This window comes from Podarcis cretensis (genome assembly GCF_951804945.1).
Source record: "Podarcis cretensis genome assembly, chromosome: 3".
Taxonomy (NCBI): domain Eukaryota; kingdom Metazoa; phylum Chordata; class Lepidosauria; order Squamata; family Lacertidae; genus Podarcis; species Podarcis cretensis.
In genome coordinates, this window is record NC_137172.1 from 23,789,251 (window position 1) to 23,809,964 (window position 20,714).

The 20,714-nt window shown below is 44.2% G+C and overlaps 1 protein-coding gene across 3 annotated transcripts; it reads left to right on the forward strand.

The window, feature by feature from the left end:
* Positions 1-640: 640 nt before the first annotated feature.
* On the forward strand, positions 641-20,449 carry HAAO (3-hydroxyanthranilate 3,4-dioxygenase). 3 transcript variants are annotated; one of them, XM_079968989.1, is made up of 10 exons: positions 641-918; positions 3,346-3,424; positions 3,948-4,031; positions 4,502-4,608; positions 5,858-5,947; positions 6,427-6,470; positions 11,868-12,013; positions 13,540-13,608; positions 16,717-16,799; positions 19,587-20,449. In XM_079968989.1, the coding sequence occupies exons 1-10, from the start codon at positions 836-838 to the stop codon at positions 19,663-19,665; spliced, it is 864 nt and encodes a 287-aa protein (XP_079825115.1). In that variant the 5' UTR covers positions 641-835; the 3' UTR covers positions 19,666-20,449. The 3 variants fall into 3 exon arrangements, with proteins under 3 accessions (XP_079825115.1, XP_079825116.1, XP_079825114.1); XM_079968988.1 differs by having other exon boundaries at positions 645-918; positions 19,538-20,449; XM_079968990.1 differs by lacking the exon at positions 5,858-5,947 and having other exon boundaries at positions 643-918; positions 19,538-20,449.
* The last annotated feature ends 265 nt before the right edge of the window (positions 20,450-20,714 follow it).

Sequence of the window (20,714 nt, forward strand, 5' to 3'; positions counted from 1 at the left end):
CCCCCTTGTCCAGGAGAATAAACATTTTGCCAAGGTTCTTAGGCAGCTGGTCTTCTGCCTGGCATAAACATTTGAAAATCTTTAAGCTCTTTTTAAGATACAGGCCTTAATCAAAAATATAAGCTTTGATAAAAATGCAGGCTTATGATTAGATGCCTCATTACTATTACTATTACTACTACTACTACTAATAATAATAATAATAACCCCCCCCCCCATATGACTGGGTTGCCCCAGCCACTCTGGCTGACTCCCAACAAAAATTAGTAAAAGCACAATACAACATGGCTATGTTCTTCATCCAGTGGCAGAGACAGCGTGCCTCTGAATTCCAATTGCTGGGGATCACAAGTGGGGAAATTGCTGTTGAGTTTGGGTTCTGCTGTTGAGCTTCCCATAGGCATAAGGTTGGCCACTGTGAGAAAGGGATGTTGGGCCAAATGGACCATCAGGCTGATTCAGCAGGACCGGTTTGCAGAGCAGCCTTCAGAAAACACACACACACACACACACAGCTGGCACATCACTTTTACCATGACTGTGCAAGCTTTTGAAAAGGAAGCAGCTTGCTGTGTACTTTATCCCTGCACAAGTTGATCATTGGCTAAGCTACTGAGATACCCTTTCTTCAACAAAGAGACCTTTGGAAGATTGAACGCAGAGAGATCTGGCTTTCTGTTGAGAAGGGGGGGCAGTCAGAGCAGACACTGCCGCTCCGAAGTAGCTTAGAACCACGTATAGCAGCTCACGAAGGTTGTGCAAAACTTAGTTGGCATGATGTATTGAGCTATGCAAACTCATTTCCTTCCTCTGGCGCACTTTGCTATCAAGAGTCATGGAGAAGATGCTTGTGAACATAAAGAAATGGGTAGAAGAAAACAGAGCTGCCTTCTTGCCTCCAGTATGCAATAAGCTCATGTAAGTTAATGGGTTTGTGTTGTTGTTTTTATGGAACATGTGCAGAGTTTTCTCCTGTTCTTGAGGGTCGGACTCAAGGCAATAGCTTACAAGAAAGGAGATTCTGACTATACCTCATGAAAAACTTCTGACAGTAAGAGCTGTTTGGCAGTGGAACAGACTCCCACAAGAGGTGATGGACTCTCCTTCCTTGGAGGTTTTTAAGCAGAGGTTGGATGGCCGTCTGTCATGGATGCTTTAGCTGAGATTCCTGCATTGCAGGGGGCTGGACTAGATAACCTGTGGGGTCCCTTCCAACTCTAAGATTCTAGGATTCTATAATTCGCTGTTCTATGTTTCGTTGTTTTTCAATTCTTATGCAAATTAAAGAGGAGAGGAGAGTCACGGCTCAGTAGAGCAGCAATGCTTTGCATACCAAGAGTTCCAGGTGCACCCCTGGCATCTTCAGGTAACACTGGGAGATTCCTCTGTCTGAAACCCTGGAGGACCACTTCCAGTCAGTATAGACATTACTGAGTGGTCTGATTCGGTACAAGGCAGCTCCCTATGGTCCTTGAGTGAAATACTGTATATGTCTGTCAAAGGTCTTCAATGTCTGGCCGAAACAGAAGCAATCAAACCTAAAGGCTGTTTTGCAGATTAAAAGTCATAGTTTTCAACATTAAGTAAACAGTAGTTCTTGATAATAAACATGCTTTGTAGTCTTTGTGGCATTCACAGATGCACTGATAATAAACTTGTTGTATGCCTGTGGACAGCAGGTTGTAAGAGTGTACAACACTCCACAAATAGTATTTTTCACACCTTAAAATAAAACACAGGTTCAGAATAATAATAATAATAATAATAATAATTTATTTATACCCCACCCATCTGGCTGGGCTTCCCCAGCCACACTGGGCGGCTTCCAACAAAATATTAAAATACAGTAATGCATCAAACATTAAAAGTTTCCCTAAACAGGGCTGCCTTCAGATGTCTTCTAAAAGTCTGGTAATTGTTCTTCTCTTTGACATCTGGTGGGAGGGCATTCCACAGGGCGGGTGCCACTACCATTTATAGCCTGGTTCTCTGTAACTTGGATTCTCACAGTGAGGGAACTGCCAGAAGGCCCTCGGCACTGGACCTCAGTGTCTGGACAGAACAATGGGGGTGGAGACGCTCTTTCAGATATACTGGACCAAGTCAGTTTTGAGAAGAACTCCAGGCTTTGAAGAAGCAAGTCATATACAGTAACTGGAAAATATGTTTGAGTTTTCTAGGCACCAAGAGGGTGGGAAATAACATATACCTGAAGGAGCGTCTCCACCCCCATCATTCAGCCTGGGCACTGAGATCCAGCACGAGGGCCTTCTGGCGGTTCCCTCATTGCGAGATGTGAGGTTACAGGGAAGATGTGAGGTAGTGGCGCCCACCCTGTGGAACGCTCTCCCTTCAGATGTGAAGGAAATAATCAGCTATCTTCTCTTTAAAAGACATCTGAAGGCAGCCCTGTTTAGGGAAGTTTTTAATATTTAATGCTGTATTGTTTTTAACACTTGATTGGAAGCCGCCCAGAGTGGCTGGGGAAACTCAGCCAGATGGGTGGGGTATAAATAAATTATTATTATTATTATTATTATTATTATTATTATTATCATCATCATCATCATCAAAGTGCAACAACAATTTTAGGATAGCTCAGAGGTGGGCTGTGCAACCACTTCGGCTGAATCCCACTGATGCAGGAAGATTTGGGATGATTCAGCTTGAATCTGAATTGAATTGAGGCCACTCCAACTTGCTCTGACTTGCTCTGAGTAAATTGGGAGTGATTTGAGCCTGTTTGGAGCTTGGAACTCTGTCTAAGCTTAGCTGCCTGCCCCACCCCATCCCCAGCCCCCATTGTTGCAAAACACCATATTAGGTGGATGCCAGTTTGGGAAGTTGGACTTTTCTCACTGAGAGCTCTATCTCCCAACCCAGAGCTAAAGTCTCATTGAACACTATCCAATCACAGTGTTTGGGGAGAGGGATAGTGAAAACTTCAAAGTACAACTCAGCTCTCACTGGCTTCATAATTTTGCAAGCTCCCTCTCTGAATGTTAGAAAGCAGGAATGTGGGAGAAATTTGATTCATTTCTCGTGTAGAGGTGAAACTCACTAATTTACACTATTTGAAACAATACACGAGCATCCTTTGAAATTTAAACTTCTCCAAATTTTGCAGTATAGTTTGTTGACCAAGTAAATTGTATAAAAGTGCACCTGTCAATGAAAATAGCATGCGGATATGCTTTATATCAGGGAAGCCAGCCATGCAAAATTGTGCAAATAGGCAAGGTTGATACAAAAATGCTGGTTTGAAGAGTCTTTACTCTTTTATCCTTTTATGCCATAACTTATCATAGGTTTACGTTAAAAATTGGTTTTTTTATTACCCTGCAGGCACCGCTATCAGCTCAATGTAATGTTTGTTGGTGGGCCAAACCAAAGGAAGGATTATCATATTGAAGAAGGAGAAGAGGTAACCCACTGGGAAGTCTTTCATTTAGTGATTTGGGTACAATGTCCTTACATAGGCTTGCACTATCTATGACGCAATGCCCTCTAGATGTTGTTGGACTACTACTTCCATCATGCTTGATCATTGGCTACTCTGGCTGGGACTGATAGAGGAGTAGGGGGCTGTTATCATTAAGCTGTTTTTTTTTAAAGCGAGCATCTTAGCCCAGGCATAGGCAAACTTGGCCCTCCAGATGTTTTGGAACTACAACTCCCATCATCCCTAGCAAACAGGACCAGTGGTCAGGGATGATGGGAATCGTAGTCCCAAAACATCTGGAGGGCCGAGTTTGCCTATGCCTGACCTTAGCATTCATAGCTTGCAGTTTTCCATGTATCCAATAGATGTCAGCATATTCCCTCATATTGAATTTTTAAAACCACAGCTCAGTTTTCCAAAACTGATTGTGCTCCCTTGCAGACTGTGCATATGGCATTGTGATATGCATACTTTAAATTAAGTTTTCCCCTCTCCTACACTGTAGTTGTTCTACCAGCTGGAAGGAGATATGTGCCTGAAGATAATAGAGAATGGAAAACACAAGGATATCTACATTAAAGAAGGAGAGGTAAACATAGGCTTGTAAATGGTTAATGGAAAATGGGTGGGGGAAATACGCACATAAAGCAAGGGTGTATTTGTCATAGTTCTCTCTGCTGAAGAAACAAGCCACATTTTCCATTGACATGTGGCTTACTTCTTCAGCTATAGGAACGTTTGCATGAAAAGAAAAACAAACAAACAGAATGAGCTCTGGATGCTCCTGGAGTCCTCCCCTTATCATGTGCATAGCATACCCTCCAACATTTCTCCAATACAACCTCTGCATCCTCCATCCAGACAAGCAAGAGGTATTATCAGAGTTCAAGGACACGTTCCAGCCAGAAAACATTCAGGGGGTGAAACAAGGCCAGTGTATGGCCTGAGGAGAATTCTGAGGGCCAGATAGAGCAGGATTTGGCCCCCACGCCTGAGGTTCCCCACTCCTGTCATGAACTATGGCAACTGTTTCCACTTCCTTTCTTTTTTTCTGGGCAGATGTTCCTCCTACCAGCCAGGATACCACATTCCCCTCAGAGATTCGCAAACACTGTGGGATTGGTTATTGAGAGAAAAAGATTAAAGACTGAAACCGATGGGCTCAGGTGAAATATAATCTTCTTAAAACTCTGACTCTATTACTTTGAGCAACTTCGAGAACAATTTTGGTTCAAAAAAAGTGGCATACAAATACTGTAGTATAAATATAGTACTTATGCAATATGTAACCTCCCCGGGGCACAAACCTGGGCAGTGTGTATGGGCTGCCCAGATGATAAGACCCCCCTTTCGGCCTCACTGATGTGGTCCAAAGGGAAGCAGAGCAATATGCTTGGCTGCTGGAGTTACCAGAAGGAGGCGTACAAGGCACCATCCAACTGTCTTAGGGCCTTCACTCTGGGTTTGTGTAGGGTTTACTCCTTAGCATTTTCTTCTCCCAACCATATCCCACAAGGCAACGAAGGTTTAGGATCAGAGTATTCCTTCTCCTCGATGGGTCACCTTCCCAGGTTGATGAGCCCCATCTGCTCCTCACTTCCTTCTACAGCCAATGCAGAAACCACCTTCTAGTACATTGAACCCTCCATTGGTTGCAGAGCCTGTCTACACATTCAAGGGGGAGTCCCTAACTCACTGAGGGTTTGAGACCCATCAACTACCCTCACCTGGTTTAGCTGGTGTGGCCGCAGGCTGACGCATGCTGGCAGCTTCTAGGAGTCACAGGTGTGATCTGAGTGTAGGATGGAGACCAAAGTGGGACAAACTAGCCCATAAGGAGCACAATGCATGTGTGTCTCCCCCTCCATAGGTACTACCCCTCCTGTAACATCCTACACATCCCATGGAGCTCACTTCAGTGCTGATAAAGCAGCGGTTTGACTTCACCCCTGGAGGCACACTGCACTGTCTCTCTAGACAGATAGATGCCAACAAGCATGCAATGTGTAGTAAATAACATATTGAGGAAAGAGTCATAGATCAGTGGGATGGGACATATTTGCACACAGAGTGTCTGGTATCCCAAGGTTGGGCTGGAAATGTCCTCAGTTTCAAATCCTGGAGATCGTCTGCCCATCAGTGCAGACAATACTGTGCATAATGACAAGGATGTGCTGCCATGTATTTGAATTAACTGAAGTCCAATCTAAGCTGAAATCAGATTTCAAGATTCTCAGTGGTGCCGAATTTTATTATCCTACCCAGTGCAGATAAGTTCAAATCAAAGCATTATACGTTTATTTGTTTTTACCAGTGCATACTATTTTGAAACACATTTAGAGAGTAAAATAACACAGCCTTCCATTTTATATGATACAGCCACTTATTGCAGTTCCTCCCCCACCCTTTTGTCAGATACTACGTTGGAGAATCAACCAATGTCCTTTTTGAGAGATGGTTTTACTGTGAAGACCTTGGCACACAACTTATCCCAATAATCAAAGAGTAAGTCTTCTCCATTTTATTGCATCGTGTTGTATCCAAATAACTTTTATTCAGAGCTGACAAACTGAAATTAATGGGCCCAAGTTGTATTATTATTATTATTATTATTATTATTATTATTATTATTATTTGCTGCTCATCTAGCTATCTGACTGGGTTGCCCCAGCCACTCTGGGCAGCTTCTAACAAAACACTAAAAACACAATGAAATACCAGCCATTAAAAACTTCCCTGAACAGGGCTGCCTTCAGATGTCTAATGAAAGTCAAATAGTTGTTTATCTGTTTGACGTCTGTTGGGAGGGCTTTCCACAGGGCAGGTGCCACTACCGAGAAGGCCCTCTGCCTAGTTCCCTGTTGCTTCACTTGTCACAGAGGGAGTGGGAAAGCAAACATGCATTTGTGATGTCGCCCAGACATACAATTTGGTTACCTATATTAGTCTGAAAAGTTTTACTCCTTTAACATTTGTCATTCCAGGTTTTTCAGCTCAAGGCAGTATCAGACTGGAAAACCCAATCCAGGTAATATAAACTGATATCAGAACCAAAGCAATTATTCAACAAGCAATAATATGGGTGGGGTTTTTTCCCCTTAAGGAAAGCTTAAATGTAAAGGGACCCCTGACCATTAGGTCCAGTCATGGCCGACTCTGGTGTTGCGGCGCTCATCTCGCTTTGTTTTCAATGAGGCTTTCTCCTCAGGTACATACAGGACTGCAGCCTTACTAATATACAAAAGATGGAGGTAACAATCTTATAGCAGATTTTGATAGTAAAAGGTAAAGGTACTCCTGACCGTTAGGTCCAGCCGCAGACAACTCTGGGGTTGCGCACTCATCTTACTCTATAGGCCAAGGGAGCTGGCGTTTGTCAGCAGACAGCTTCCGGGTCATGTGGCCAGCATGACTAAGCCACTTCTGGCGAACCAGAGCAGCGCACGGAAATGCCGATTACCTTCCCGCCGGAGTGGTACCTATTTATCTACTTGCACTTTGACGTGCTTTCAAACTGCTAGGTTGGCGGGAGCAGGGACCGAGCAACGGGAGCTCACCCCGCCGCGGGGTTTCGAACCGCCAACCTTCTGATTGGCAAGTCCTAGGCTCTGTGGTTTAACCCACAGCGCCACCCACTTAATTAACAGCAAAAAAACAAAAACAAAAAAAGTATTATTACTGGCTGTACTGGCTGTGTACACATGACACATTCAAAGCACACAGACCTTGGGAATCCTGGGAACTGTAGTTTACCACTCACAGAGCTACTATTCCCAATCTCAGCATGCTTAACAGTTCCCAGGATTTGGGGATGGTGGTGGATGTGATTTAAATGTATGGTATGTACAGAACCACTGTCTCTCTTTAAACACTGCTCCAAATGAAATAACTTCTGCAGGAGAAATGTTAACTTTCTTCTCTCTCTTTCTCTTAACTGAGACTCTGCCAGAATTAAAGGGTAGAGACAAGAGGGAGATGGATTTATTGCCTAGCTTTCTCTGGGCTTTTCAGAATCTCAAAAATTAAAATACATAGCTTTCTAACAAAGCTTTTCACAAGAAAGAGGAAAACTTTGCTCTGGAGTGTTTGTGCTTCCTCTGACAGCTTCAATAAACTTGTGCAAAAGGTTCTCAGTGGTTTAGTTCAATTCCCATGGTGAAATATTAGGAGAGCTCTTAGGCATGATTGTTTGCACACGGCCCCATGGGGCAGCTTCCATGGTTAAGAGTATTACAAAGCAAAAGAGGAGCTATTGTGCTTTGTCTAAGGTGTTTATTCCCGCCACCTCCTTAAAAACTCTTATGAGAGTATTTCTCTCTCCTTCTCTTTTATATTAACAATAACAAAACCACTTGTGTTTATTTTGAGATACAAAGAAGCTAGACTACTTGAAGCCAGTTTGCCTCTTAAGCTTGACACAACAGGCAGAGTAGATTAAAAAACGGCAAATGCTATAATTGCATTTTAGCAACAGCCATTGGGTTTTACAGTGGTTTATCCCAGGGGGACGCGGGTGGCGCTGTGGGTTAAACCACAGAGCCTAGGACTTAAGTCATTTCACATGTCTGTATCAGTCTGTGATTTATTTATTTTTTTAAAAAATTCCCATGAAAATTCATCAGCATTTTAGTGAAATTTTCTCATTTCATCTGCAATGTTCCCAGGCATACACATGGGGGGGGGGGCAAAGCAATTTTGCATTCTATATGTTGTTTTCAGGAACATGTGCCTTTTGATGCCCACTTTAATATACACATTTTTGTATGCATCATTTGGTTGGGGAACTGCATCGTAAAATGTAGAGAAGTGTGAATCTTGAAGATTTGCATGTTGTTTCATGAACTTCCAATTAGGTAGGTTTGCATTGCAAGTCCTCACTAAACTGAATTTCTTCTCCATCTCTACCTATAAGACACCACTAGATGCAGCAGCCATCAGAGGGGTTGGGGTAGGCAGGGCAACGTTGCTCACCTGTATTCCCAACGCTGAGCATTCCTGAGAGGAGGAAAGGTGAGACACAGGGTAGGGAGTTCAGTGAAGAAGAAGAAGAAGAAGAAGAAGAAGAAGAAGAAGAAGAAGAAGAAGAAGAATAGTAGTAGTAGTAGTAGTAGTAGTTTGGATTTGATATCCCGTTTTATCATTACCTGAAGGAGTCTCAAAGCGGCTAACATTCTCCTTTCCCTTCCTCCCCCACAAGAAACACTCTGTGAGGTGAGTGGGGCTGAGAGACTTCAGAGAAGTGTGACTAGCCCAAGGTTACCCAGCAGCTGCATGTGGAGGAGTGGAGACGTGAACCCGGTTCACCAGATTATGAATCTACTGCTCTTAACCACTACACCACACTGGCTCCCAGTGAGGTGCAAACATGATGGCAGGAGCACTGGACTACCTCTGCTAAGCCTCTTCCTTCCAAGTGACTCTTGGCGTTGGGAAGGCAGGTGTCGGGGAGAAGCTTCCCAGCTTGTGCTGCTCCACCATGCGTGAAGTGTTGGCCTGAGGGTTTTTAAATAATAATAATAATAATAATAATTTATTATTTGTACCCCGCCCATCTGGCTGGGTTTCCCCAGCCACTCTGGGCGGCTTCCAACAGAGATGAAAAATACACTAAAATATCACATATTAAAAACTTCCCTGAACAGGGCTGCCTTCAGATGTTTTCTGAATGTCAGGTAGTTGTCCATCGCCTTGACATCCGATGGGAGGGCATTCCACAGGGCGGGCGCCACCACCGAGAAGGCCCTCTGCCTGGTTCCCTGTAGCTTTGCTTCTCGCAATGAGGGAACCGCCAGAAGGCCCTCGGAGCTGGACCTCAGTGTCCGGGCAGACCGATGGGGGAGGAGACGCTCCTTCAGATATACTGGACCGAGGCCATTTAGGGCTTTAAAGGTCAGCACCAACACTTTGAATTGTGCTCGGAAACGTACTGGGAGCCAATGTAGGTCTTTCAAGACCGGTGTTATATGGTCTCGGCGGCCGCTCCCAGTCACCAGTCTAGCTGCCGCATTCTGGATTAGTTGTAGTTTCCGGGTCACCTTCAAAGGTAGCCCCACGTAGAGCGCATTGCAGTAGTCCAAGCGGGAGATAACCAGGGCATGTACCACTCTGGCGAGACAGTCTGCAGGCAGATAGGGTCTCAGCCTACGTACCAGATGGAGCTGGTAAACAGCTGCCCTGGATACAGATTTGACCTGTGCCTCCATGGACAGCTGTGAGTCCAAAATGACCCCCAGGCTGCGCACCTGGTCCTTCAGGGGCACAGTTACCCCATTCAGGACCAGGGAATCCTCCACACCTGCCCGCCTCCTGTCCCCCAAAAACAGTACTTCTGTCTTATCAGGATTCAACCTCAATCTGTTAGCCGCCATCCATCCTCCAACCGCCTCCAGGCACTCACACAGGACCTTCACCGCCTTCACTGGTTCTGATTTGAAAGAGAGGTAGAGCTGGGTATCATCTGCATACTGATGAACACCCAGCCCAAACCTCCTGATGATCCCTCCCAGCGGCTGCATGTAGATGTTGAAAAGCATGGGGGAGAGGACAGAACCCTGAGGCACCCCACAAGTGAGAGCCCAGGGGTCTGAACACTCATCCCCCACCACCACTTTCTGAACACGGCCCAGGAGGAAGGAGCGGAACCACTGTATGACAGTGCCCCCAGCTCCCATCCTCTCAAGACGGTCCAGAAGGATGTCATGGTCGATAGTATCAAACGCCGCTGAGAGATCCAGCAGAACTAGGAAACAGCTCTCACCTTTGTCCCTAGCCCGCCGGAGGTCATCAACCAGTGCGACCAAGGCAGTTTCAGTCCCATGATGAGGCCTGAATCCCGACTGGAAGGGATCCAAATGGTCCGCTTCTTCCAGGCGTGCCTGGAGTTGTTCAGCAACCACTCGCTCAATCACCTTGCCCAAGAATGGAAGGTTTGAGACTGGGCGATAATTGGCCATCGTGGCCGCATCTAGAGATGGTTTTTTAAGAAGCGGTTTAATAACCGCCTCTTTCAGCGGGTCTGGGAAGGCTCCCTCACGGAGGGAAGCATTCACCACCCCACGAAGCCCATCGCCCAGTCCTTCCCGGCTAGCTTTTATAAGCCAGGATGGGCAAGGATCCAGGAGACAGGTGGTTGACTTCACTCGTCCGAGCAGCCTGTCCACATCCTCGGAGGTAACAGCTTGGAATTGATCCCACACAACTTGACCAGACAGGACTCTAGCACTCTCCCGCCCCAGCCCTGCTCCCACGGTGGAGTCTACTTCTTCCCGAATCTGAGCGATTTTATCTGCAAAAAAATTTGCAAAATCATTGCAGGAGAACATGTGGCCCGTACTGGGCCCCGATGTTACAGGTGGTTCCGCTAAATTGTGAACCACCTGAAAGAGTCTCCTGCTGCTGTTTTCTGCAGATGCAATAGAGGCGGTGAAGAAAGTCTTCTTCGCCGTCGCTATCGCCACTTGGTAGGCTCTTAGAGGCCAGTTACCAGGAATAATATTTTCTTGCCAGAGATCTGCAGAGTTTTAACAAGTTTCTTATCTGTTTGGATTGGGGTTTTTTAACTATAAATTTTGATGCCATGTCTTTGTTATTCACAGCGCAGTACATTTTTTTTCACATCTAAACCTGATCTGCAAAAACAATTATACAGGATACAGGAAGGTTTCTAAGTAGGCCAAATGAACGCAATCCCAGGACCCCTGGCTGACTATACTACTGATGCTTACCTAATGTGCTTCATAACTACTTGGGATACCACAGAGAGACGTTGCATTTTTCTGCATCTTATTTGGACCATTGCCGAAAAAGCACCCCAGAGACATGTTTTGAGAGTACCCCGTGGCTTTCGGAGAAGAAAACGGGAGTGTGGGAGAAGATTTCACCTTTGCATTTAATTGAGAGACTGAAGTTAATTTCAGAGGGTGCAGAACTGTGAACCTCAGAACAGGATTTGAAAGGGCAGGAGAGTGTTTCAGATTTTTCAAAACAATCAGGAAATGCAGGGTATTAAATTTTTAAGTGCTGCGTAATCAGTTTTGCTCCATATTGGCCAAGAGAATCCCTAGAAGGCATTTGAACTCACAGTAGGGAGGTAATGAGTAGTGGCAGTAAATGTGTCTGCTTAATGTTGTCTGTATTTATGACAAAGCAGGAGTTGAAAGACCTAATGGGTGGCAGGTTTAAAGAAGCTGGTGAAGGGCAGGAGAAGTAGGAGAAGCTGTCGTGGACTGTTAGATAATTTGAAATTTGGCCCTTGTCCTTTTCTACCCATATGTTTGAATCTTCTGAAACACCAAGTATTAATATGACAATATCACATGTTCTTGCAATAAGCTTTCTGATGGGCAAACACCTGTCGCCACTTCTAAAGCAATCAGAAATATATATATATATATCTTTTCTACCTCTAGATTTTCTTTGTTTTCAGATGAACTTTTGAAAGAAATGCCTTTCCCCTTAAACGAAGCCAAGGTCATGGATCCTTTTTCCTTTCAAGGCTGGCTGAACGATCATCGTGAAGAGATAGATCAGAAGAAATCCTTCAGACTTTTTGGAGACAGCTCTGAAACTGAGGTAGAAAAAACATGAGTACTTTGAAAAGGAGGAGTTGAGTGAATTATTTTTTCAAGTGAACAGGCAGCCTCCTGTGGAGAAGTGTTTTTTTATATCTTATTCAGGGGCAGGGAATAAATGATATGCAATGTTCCTCGAGGATAATCTAGCCTGAAGATGTCCATTCTCTCTCTCTTCTATTGTCCTTGGACAAGGATGAGGAATCTCTGCCCAATCTCTGTTGAACTCCCAGTAGATGAAGGCAGCTGTAGTCAAGCCATGTCTGGAAGACTGCAGGTTCCCAAATCCTGAACTAGGAGTTGTATAGGAGTTGTATGCCCAACAGCCGTTCTAGGGAGGTATACAGATTCCTGCTAATACACAAACTGATTTACACCAGTACATCCGAGGAACACTGATTTAGTCATCAAGAAAACAAACAATTGACGTTAAATGTGCCTTTTCAGTTAACATTAAACATAAATAAAAATAGATATTTATATATATATAAGTTATATATTTATATAACTTATTCAAAGTGTTGGTGCTGACCTTTAAAGCCCTAAACAGCCTTGGCCCTGTATTCCTAAAGGAGCATCTCAACCCCATCGTTCTGCCCAGATATTGAAGTTCAGCTCTGAGGGCCTTCTGGTGGTTCCCTCACTGTAAGAAATGAGGTTACAGGGAACCAGGCAGAGAGCCTTCTCAGTAGTGGCTCTCTCCATGTGGAACGTCCTCCAATCAGATGTCAAGGAGATAAATAACTATACAACTTTTAGAAGACATCTGAAGGCAGCCCTGTTTAGGGAAGTTTTTAATGTTTGATGTTTTATTATGATTTTATATTTGTTGGAAGCCACCCAGAGTGGCTGGGGAAACCCAGCCCAAATGGGTGGGAAACAAATAATAAAATTATTATTATTATTACTATATACCTCTAATAATCAAGTCTGATTTGAGGTGGTTTACAATGTTGGAAAAATCCCCCACATGGATGCATCTTCTATTGATGATGTTGCTTTCCTCACAAAAGTAACCAAAATCAACTTACAAAAACAATAAATCATTAAAACCAAATGCTCATAGTCTCCAGGAGCTGGGACAAGATGTGCAGAGCATTGCTGCAAAGACCAGTGCCAGCAAGGTTAACCATGGGGATCTGCCCCTAACTTCTAAACAGGGATTAAGAGGAATGAGAAGTGAAAAATAAATGAGGAACCACAGCTGTTTGAAGTCCAGAAAAAGATTCCCATTAAGTTCAAGTGCAAGCCTCTGGCGAAAGGAAAACGCACTCTCTGTCCCAAGAGTGGTGTGCGCTATGGATAAAAGCACAAAGCTATTAGTGGGAGGATCAGAAGAGTACAGGAGGAAAGACCATAGAGGTGAAGAGAGAGAGAAATGTGTAGATGTGATCTGTTACATTTTGTTTTTACATTCTGGTATACAAAGCCTTTGGCAAGGTTAATGCATCTTCTCACAATTTCCGTTAAATAATTTTACATTGACACAAATAGTAACACATTGCATTTTCTTGGTTTGTTGCCTAGGTTATAATTTTTGGACCAGGAATAACCAAAGAGGGAGGAAAGAATGCAGATGTATGGCTATGGCAGCTGGTATGTGATGCTAGTTCCATTTCACACTAACTATGCAGGTAGGGTAAAAAGGTAAATGACCCCTGGAAGGTTAAGTCCAGTCAAAGGCGACTGTGGGGTGTGTGAGATTTTGACCAGCTTCGGCCCATCTGAAGCTGATACAGGCTCGTCTTATCTTGAGCCCAAGCAGAGTAATCCACACAGCAGAAGGATAAGCAGTATGTGCTACATTCTTTAACTTTATTCATACTCTATGCTGAGAGAATACAAACATGCATCTTGCCTCTGTGAGAGCAGAGAAGCAACTGTCTCTCTAACAAAGAAACCGAGAGAACAGTGAAAAACAGGAAACCAGTGTACGTCACATCCAGTCTCCCATTCCCGTGGGAATCCAACAGTAACTCTGACTGTGGAATGCAAATAATGTCTTGTGACTGCAGTTGCTGCACAGTGAGGGAAATAGAAACCAACAGGGTGCAGCGCTGATCTCACTTCAGGCCGATGGAGCTGGTGTTTCTGCACTGGCAATACAGTATTTTTCGCTCTGTAAGATGCACTTTTTCCCCTCAAAAAATTAAGGGGAAATGTGTGTGCGGCTTATGGAGCGAATGGCTTCGCGTTGCTTTTGCTGAAGCCTGGAGAGCCTGGAGAGGGGTGCACATCGACCCCTCTCACTCTCCAGGCTTCAGGGATAGCTGCCCGAAGCCTCTGGAGCACAGCAGGAGCTCCCGCTGCACTCTGGAGGCTTCGTGTTGCTTTCGCTGAAGCCAGGAGAGCAAGATTCTCCTGGCTTCAGGGATAGCTGCAGCGGGAGGAGTAATGGAAGGGGCTCCGCTTCTCCTTCCGCTTCGCTGAAGGGGCGCTGTGCAGAAAGGGAGAGATTTTTTTTTTCTTGTTATCCCCCTCTAAAACTAGGTGCATCTTATGGTCGGGTGCATCCCGAAATATACGATACGGTAATTCTTCCATCGAACAAGCAATGGAAATAAATGAGGTGTGTGCACTGATCATAAGTGGCTCAACAGGTAGGATAGAACTGCTATGGTAGCTTCTGGGGTAGCCAGTTGCTTATCTGGAGGGAGAGCAGCAAGGTGACATAGAGGCTGGCATGGTGCAAAGCCAATCCAGTGTTTGGCCATGTCCCCCCCAACCCTACCCCACAGCTTTGTCCCTTTTCCTCCTAGCAAGCAATAACAACACACTTGTCAGAAAGCAAGCATAGCTGCTCTGCCCCACTCTGTGAAGCCTCCATGGACAGAAGATCCAGCTGTGGGTTCGAGTTTGGTTCAGGAGAAAAGTCTTTCACTCCAGGGGTTACAGACGACGCTGGCACACCCTCGTCATCACTGCAGTTGGACTGAGGCAGTGGGGTTCACCCATGGATTCCTCAGCCTTTTTTGAACCCAGTCTACTGTTGATGCTGGCTATGTCTCGGTTTAAGAATATATGATGGTTATTGCTGGATCTGGTCAAAAGTCCTTATAGCCCAGTTACCCATTGGCAGCCCACAAGCACAGCCTGAGTGTAAAATCATTCTCCCTACCTGCCCATTTGAAATAGTTCTGCTCATGCAAGACCTCCATTAGTCCTCACAGGAATGAAATGGCTCACAGAGCATCATTCTTACAAGAAAGATATGAACCCTTTTTAGTAGTGTATTCATGGTTTTCCTTGTAGTAATGTCAGTCTGGAGGAGACTCTTGAGAGTCCCATGGACTGCAAGAAGATCAAACCTATCCATTCTTAAGGAAATCAGCCCTGAGTGCTCACTGGAAGGACAGATCCTGAAGCTGAGGCTCTAATACTTTGGCCACCTCATGAGAAGAGAAAACTCCCTGGAAAGACCCTGATGTTGGGAAAGATTGAGGGCACAAGGAGAAGGGGACGACAGAGGACCAGATGGTTGGACAGTGTTCTCGAAGCTACCAGCATGTTTTTTACCAAACTGCGGGAGGCAGTGGAAGACAGGAGTGCCTGGCGTGCTCTGGTCCATAGGGTCACAAAGAGTCGGACACGACTAAACGACTAAACAACAACACAATGTCAGTCTAGTCCCTGTTGGCTTGGTGAGCAACTTTTCAGGTCCTGGAAAGTATTTCAAGGATCTGATGAGAAGACTGAAATAATACTTCGAACAACCAAGTGCTGTATTTTCAGGCTGACATATCTATCAGCACACTGCTAGCTTAGTTGATTAACAATGCCACAGAAGTGGGTCGCCTCAAGACAGCTTCATTATGTGGAGCTGTGGGCTGCAAAACTCAGTCTGATTGCTACTCCTCACAGTGCATCTGTACTGGGTAGCAGGGGAGTTTTTCTTTTTCTGTTGGCTTTACTTATGGAAGTTAAGCCTCACTCAGCCCCCCCCCTTATTTCAATTCAAATAGTTCCACAAACAAAAAGGTCAGCTATCACTACAGAATTCCAGGGAGAGACGAACCTTTCCCCAAAATTCTACATTGACTCACATTATTGGTCTCAATATTCCCCCGCCCTGCAAGTAATGAGCCTAAACTGATCAAAACAAAGGAGGACCTTTTCACTGCATACTAGGTTTGCACAACTTGTGATGCACTAAATCAGTTTTTCTCAACCAACGGGGGCATACGAAGAACTTGGTGTGGAGTGTGTGAGAGAATAGGAGTTTTTTTGTTTTGGTAATGTACAATATAAGTAAACAAATTTAAAGTTATGAAATTTCAATCCATGTGAAAAATACATATTAAATAATTATGTGAACTGGAATTGAAGGGGCTGTGGAATCTGTTTTATGTTAGCTAAAAGGGGACATGGATTGAAAAAAAGTTGAGAAACACTGTAGTAAATGAAACATCTCCCACCAGCAGCCAAATCTAGGTTCTTGTCCCAACGACCACTCAGTTTATTCAGGACCCAGAAAGAGGAGAGCCAAGGATGTCCATCAAGCCTGTGGCATATAGTTGTTAATGACTAGTTTGGGTCACAAGCCCTGCTGTTACAGAATTAATTGATTTATTTCCCAGATCACTAGATTCCTGATGATTTGGTTAGACTGACTGATTAGTTCATTAAGATATACTTCCTAGTTTGTGGCTGCTAATGACAGTCCAGGAAGAATTAAAAGCCTGTCTCTTGTTCCTGCCTTTTCAGGAAGGAACATCTGTTGTTACTGCTGACAGTAATACCCTGTGTCTAGCAAATGGAGACAGCCTTCTCATCCCAGAACAGACTGCGTAAGTATACAACAGTATGTGAGGTTGGCCACCTTTTGCAAATGGCCACCTTCTCTCACCCAGGTATTGGTACATCACTGCTCCTTCTGCTTTCTATTCATGAAAAATTCATTTAGTTTCTACACCGGGGGTAGCCATTATTTATTTATTTATTTTGCTGAACTACAGCTTCCATCATTCCTAACCATGATGACTGAGGCTGGTGGGCAATGTCCAACAACATCTGAAGGACACCATACTGGCTACCCCTGTTTGTGTGCAGTGGCACCAGTATTTTGTAACACTGTTCCTCCTGAAATCAAACAGGTGCTGCCATTTTTGATACCAAAAGATATTTAGCTTCACCAGGCCTTCTCAGAATCCATTCCGAAAGTCCATTTGACTTCCAAAATGTTCAGAAACCAAGGCACTGCTTCCGATTGGCTTCAGGAAGCTCCTGCAGCCAATCAGAAGCCGCAGAATCCATGCTGGGTGTTTGGGTTCCAAAGAACATTTCCAAACTGGAACACTCACTTCCAGGTTTGCAGCATTCGGGAGCCAAAACGTTCGAGTTGCAAGGCATTCGACTTCTGAGGTACGACTGTATTTTGAAGATTTAATTATACATCATGGTTTTTTTTATTATAATTATTGAGTTGGTGGCCCTTAGATCTATGGGTATAGGGTGGTATGCAAATTTAATAAATAAATAAAATAAACATATTTGCAATTTTTTTATTAAAATGATTGCTTAATGGGACATTCTTCAGAGTGATGATAGCCAAGTCCGCACACCCTCTCGATGTGGCAGTGTTGCGGGATGGCAGAGGCTCTTCTAAGACCCTCAAATCGATGAGGGATTTGAGGATGGTGTCCTGCCCTGATAGGTGGCCTGGGAGTAAGCCCAGACCACCTATCAGGAGCCAGATCCTAGCCTGCACCAGGAATTGGCAAATGGGGGTGCAAGCTTGGACAATGGGCTGGGCTAGGGTGTTTGTGGAGCTGACAGAACAAGAAGGCTTCCCTCAGGTCTGTGCCCAGGCCATTTAAACAGCCTCCACTTGGAGCCCTACCTTGCTTTTCATCACTGGGTTCCTCTCATCAAGTCCAGTGCTGGAGTGTCAGATTGGCTGCTTCGCTTGCCCCAGTGGAGTCATGATAGCCAAATGTTTTGTGAGGGTTTTTGTTTTGCTTTTTCTAACTTTGTTCCACAAGTCAAATACAAAGCATGAGATTTTGGCTGCAATACACATTTACATCAGAGTAAACCTCACTGATATCTGTGGGGATTTCTTCTGAGTGGTATAGGTTTGTCTCAAACTAAGCATTGCCACGCTGCCATTCCACTCCTGTTTTTTTGGAATGCTTTTTACCTTTAATCTACTGAACTAGAAAGGTGGCTGTTATGTACTGAGCTGAATAGGATCCAAAAGGCAGCAGTCTCATTGTTCCTAGCACAATAGGATTCAGAATCCAGCAGTCTGACTGGTCCTAGAACAATAGGGTCCAGAATGCAGCAGTCTGATTGGTCCACAGGAGCCACCCAATCCAGCTCCAGGTGGAAGTAAATCCGCAACCTGATTGGCCTACTGGTGAATTCCAAAATTAGCCAATCATGTGGGGCCCATTGTGTAAATAATGTATATAAAGCAGACATTCTGGCAGAACTTCCATTCCTCCTCACCACTATGAGCTGAATAAAGAGCATGAAATCCACTCTCGACTCCAAGTATATTTCAGTGGCAGTGATACAGCACCGGAAAGGCAAGGAGACTTAACTCTGTCCCATATTCAGGAGGACCACTGGCTTTCAGGTTCCTGTCCCATGCCCTAATAATTTGTGACCCACACACCATAGATTGCTTTCCTATTTACAATTAATGTGCTCCATATGTTTTACAGTTGGTAGAGCCCGGCTCTATGATGGGGAATTGACAGCTAGGGTCTCATTGCTATGAACTGCATTGAATCCCCCCAATATGTTTAATCTAGTGAGATGTTCATTCTCAGTCATGGCAGTCCAGTCTCATTACAACAATCTAACGCTTCTACTTATTTTGGCAACACTCTGTATAGCTGACTGCTCAATTAAGCAATGGCATTTCCCCTAAACTACCATTTTACTTCTTTCCATTCTGCTAGTTAAAGGTAAAGGTAAAGGGACCCCTGACCATTAGGTCCAGTCGTAATCGATTCTGGGGTTGCGGCGCTCATCTCGCTTTATTGAGCAAGAGAGCCGGCGTACAGCTTCCGGGTCATGTGGCCAGCATGACGAAGCCGCTTCTGGCAAACCAGAGCAGTGAACGGAAACGCCATTTACCTTTCCACCTTCCTACTCGCACTTTGAGGTGCTTTCGAACTGCTAGGTTGGCAGGAGCAGGGACCGAGCAATGGGAGCTCACCCAGTCACGGGGATTTGAACCGCCGACCTTCTGATCGGCAAGTCCTAGGCTCTGTGGTTTAACCCACAGTGCCACCCGTGTCCCTTCTGCTAGTTACCAGTAATTAAATTCAGGAGCAGGAGGTGAAGTGAGAGGCGGAAGGGATTTGGTTTTTGGTAAAAAGTGTTCCGCATCCTCAGAAATTCTTCTAGCATTGTCAACAAGCAATGAATAACCTAAACGGAGAGTTTATTGTTATCGGGCAATGAACGCTTAGAGTCAATCTGAAAAGATTAACTGATATGGTTTAAAAAACAGCAGGAACAGTGGAGGGGTGCATGTCTGCCATTCAGTCCCATTCTCTGTTTTGTTTTGAAGGTTCCAGTGGAAGAGAGCTGAAGGATCCATTGCTCTTTCCGTTATTCAGGATCCTGCACGGAAAAGACCCTATACCTGAGTTGCTGGCAAGACAGATTAATAAAAGACTGATAAAATGTTTTATGTGAGCACTGCAATCTCAGAAGAAGAAGAAGAAGAAGAAGAAGAAGAAGAAGAAGAAGAAGAAGAAGAAGAGGAGGAGGAGAAATTAATCTTGAATCCACACACCTAAAACTATATGACACCATTTAAACAGTCATAGATTTCCCCAAATAATCCTAGGAATGGTAGTTTGTTAAAGTTGCCACAGCTCCCTGGGAAGAGGGATTGATTGTTAAACAACTCTGGAATTGTAGCTCTGGGAAGGAATAGGAGAGTTTACAAGCAACTCTCAGCACCCTTAATAAACTACAGGGCAACTGATATGACTTTTCATATGTGGTGGGCATGTGAGCTGTTACAACCATTTTGGGAAAGAGTATGTACAGAAATAAGCAAAATCATGGATCAGGACATATAATGCAATCCAAGCCTAGGCTTATTAACAGATATTCAACTTAATTTGTTATACAGGGAACTTATTGATTTTCTTCTGGTGGCTGCACAATTACTCATAGCAAAGTAATTGATCACCTACACATCAGAGAATGGAAAAAAAATGTGGACAATTGCTTTGTCTGAGAAACTAAGAAAGAGAGTACATGTCTCAAACGGCATCTGATCTGGATAATTTTGTTGAAATATGTTACCCCTTTATGAAATATTCACATGGACTTATGGGAAAATCTGACTCATTAGTCTTCTGTTCCAGGGAGAGGGGGTGGGAATGGGGAAAACCAATTGTTCTGTTAATGTTTATATTTTTCGAAAGTGATAACATTTTTTTTTTTAAAAAAAGGAATAAAAATAAATGACAACTCCAAGATTTTAGGGGTGGGGGAAGCCATGGCTGTTTAAAGTGGTATCATAGTAATTTAAATGCATGATGTGAATGTGGCCTAAGAAAAAATAAAACATTTCAGTGTTCCACCAGGAGGGCTTGTAAAATGAATGCCTAGTTGTTATATATAACACAGTGTCAGAACTCTTGAACAGACTTGCATCACCCACAACACCAGATTTAATTTTAAAAGTTGGCAGGCGTCAGTATACAGGTAGAAAAATTCAATTTTGGAAT

Coding starts and splice junctions, on each gene's coding strand:
- HAAO (XM_079968989.1), top strand. CDS start 836: ATGGAGAAGATGCTTGTGAACATAAAGAAATGGGTAGAAGAAAACAGA. Junction 6,471..11,867: donor GACTGGAAAACCCAATCCAG/GTAATATAAACT, acceptor CTTTGTTTTCAG/ATGAACTTTTGAAAGAAATG. Junction 12,014..13,539: donor GAGACAGCTCTGAAACTGAG/GTAGAAAAAACA, acceptor TTTGTTGCCTAG/GTTATAATTTTTGGACCAGG.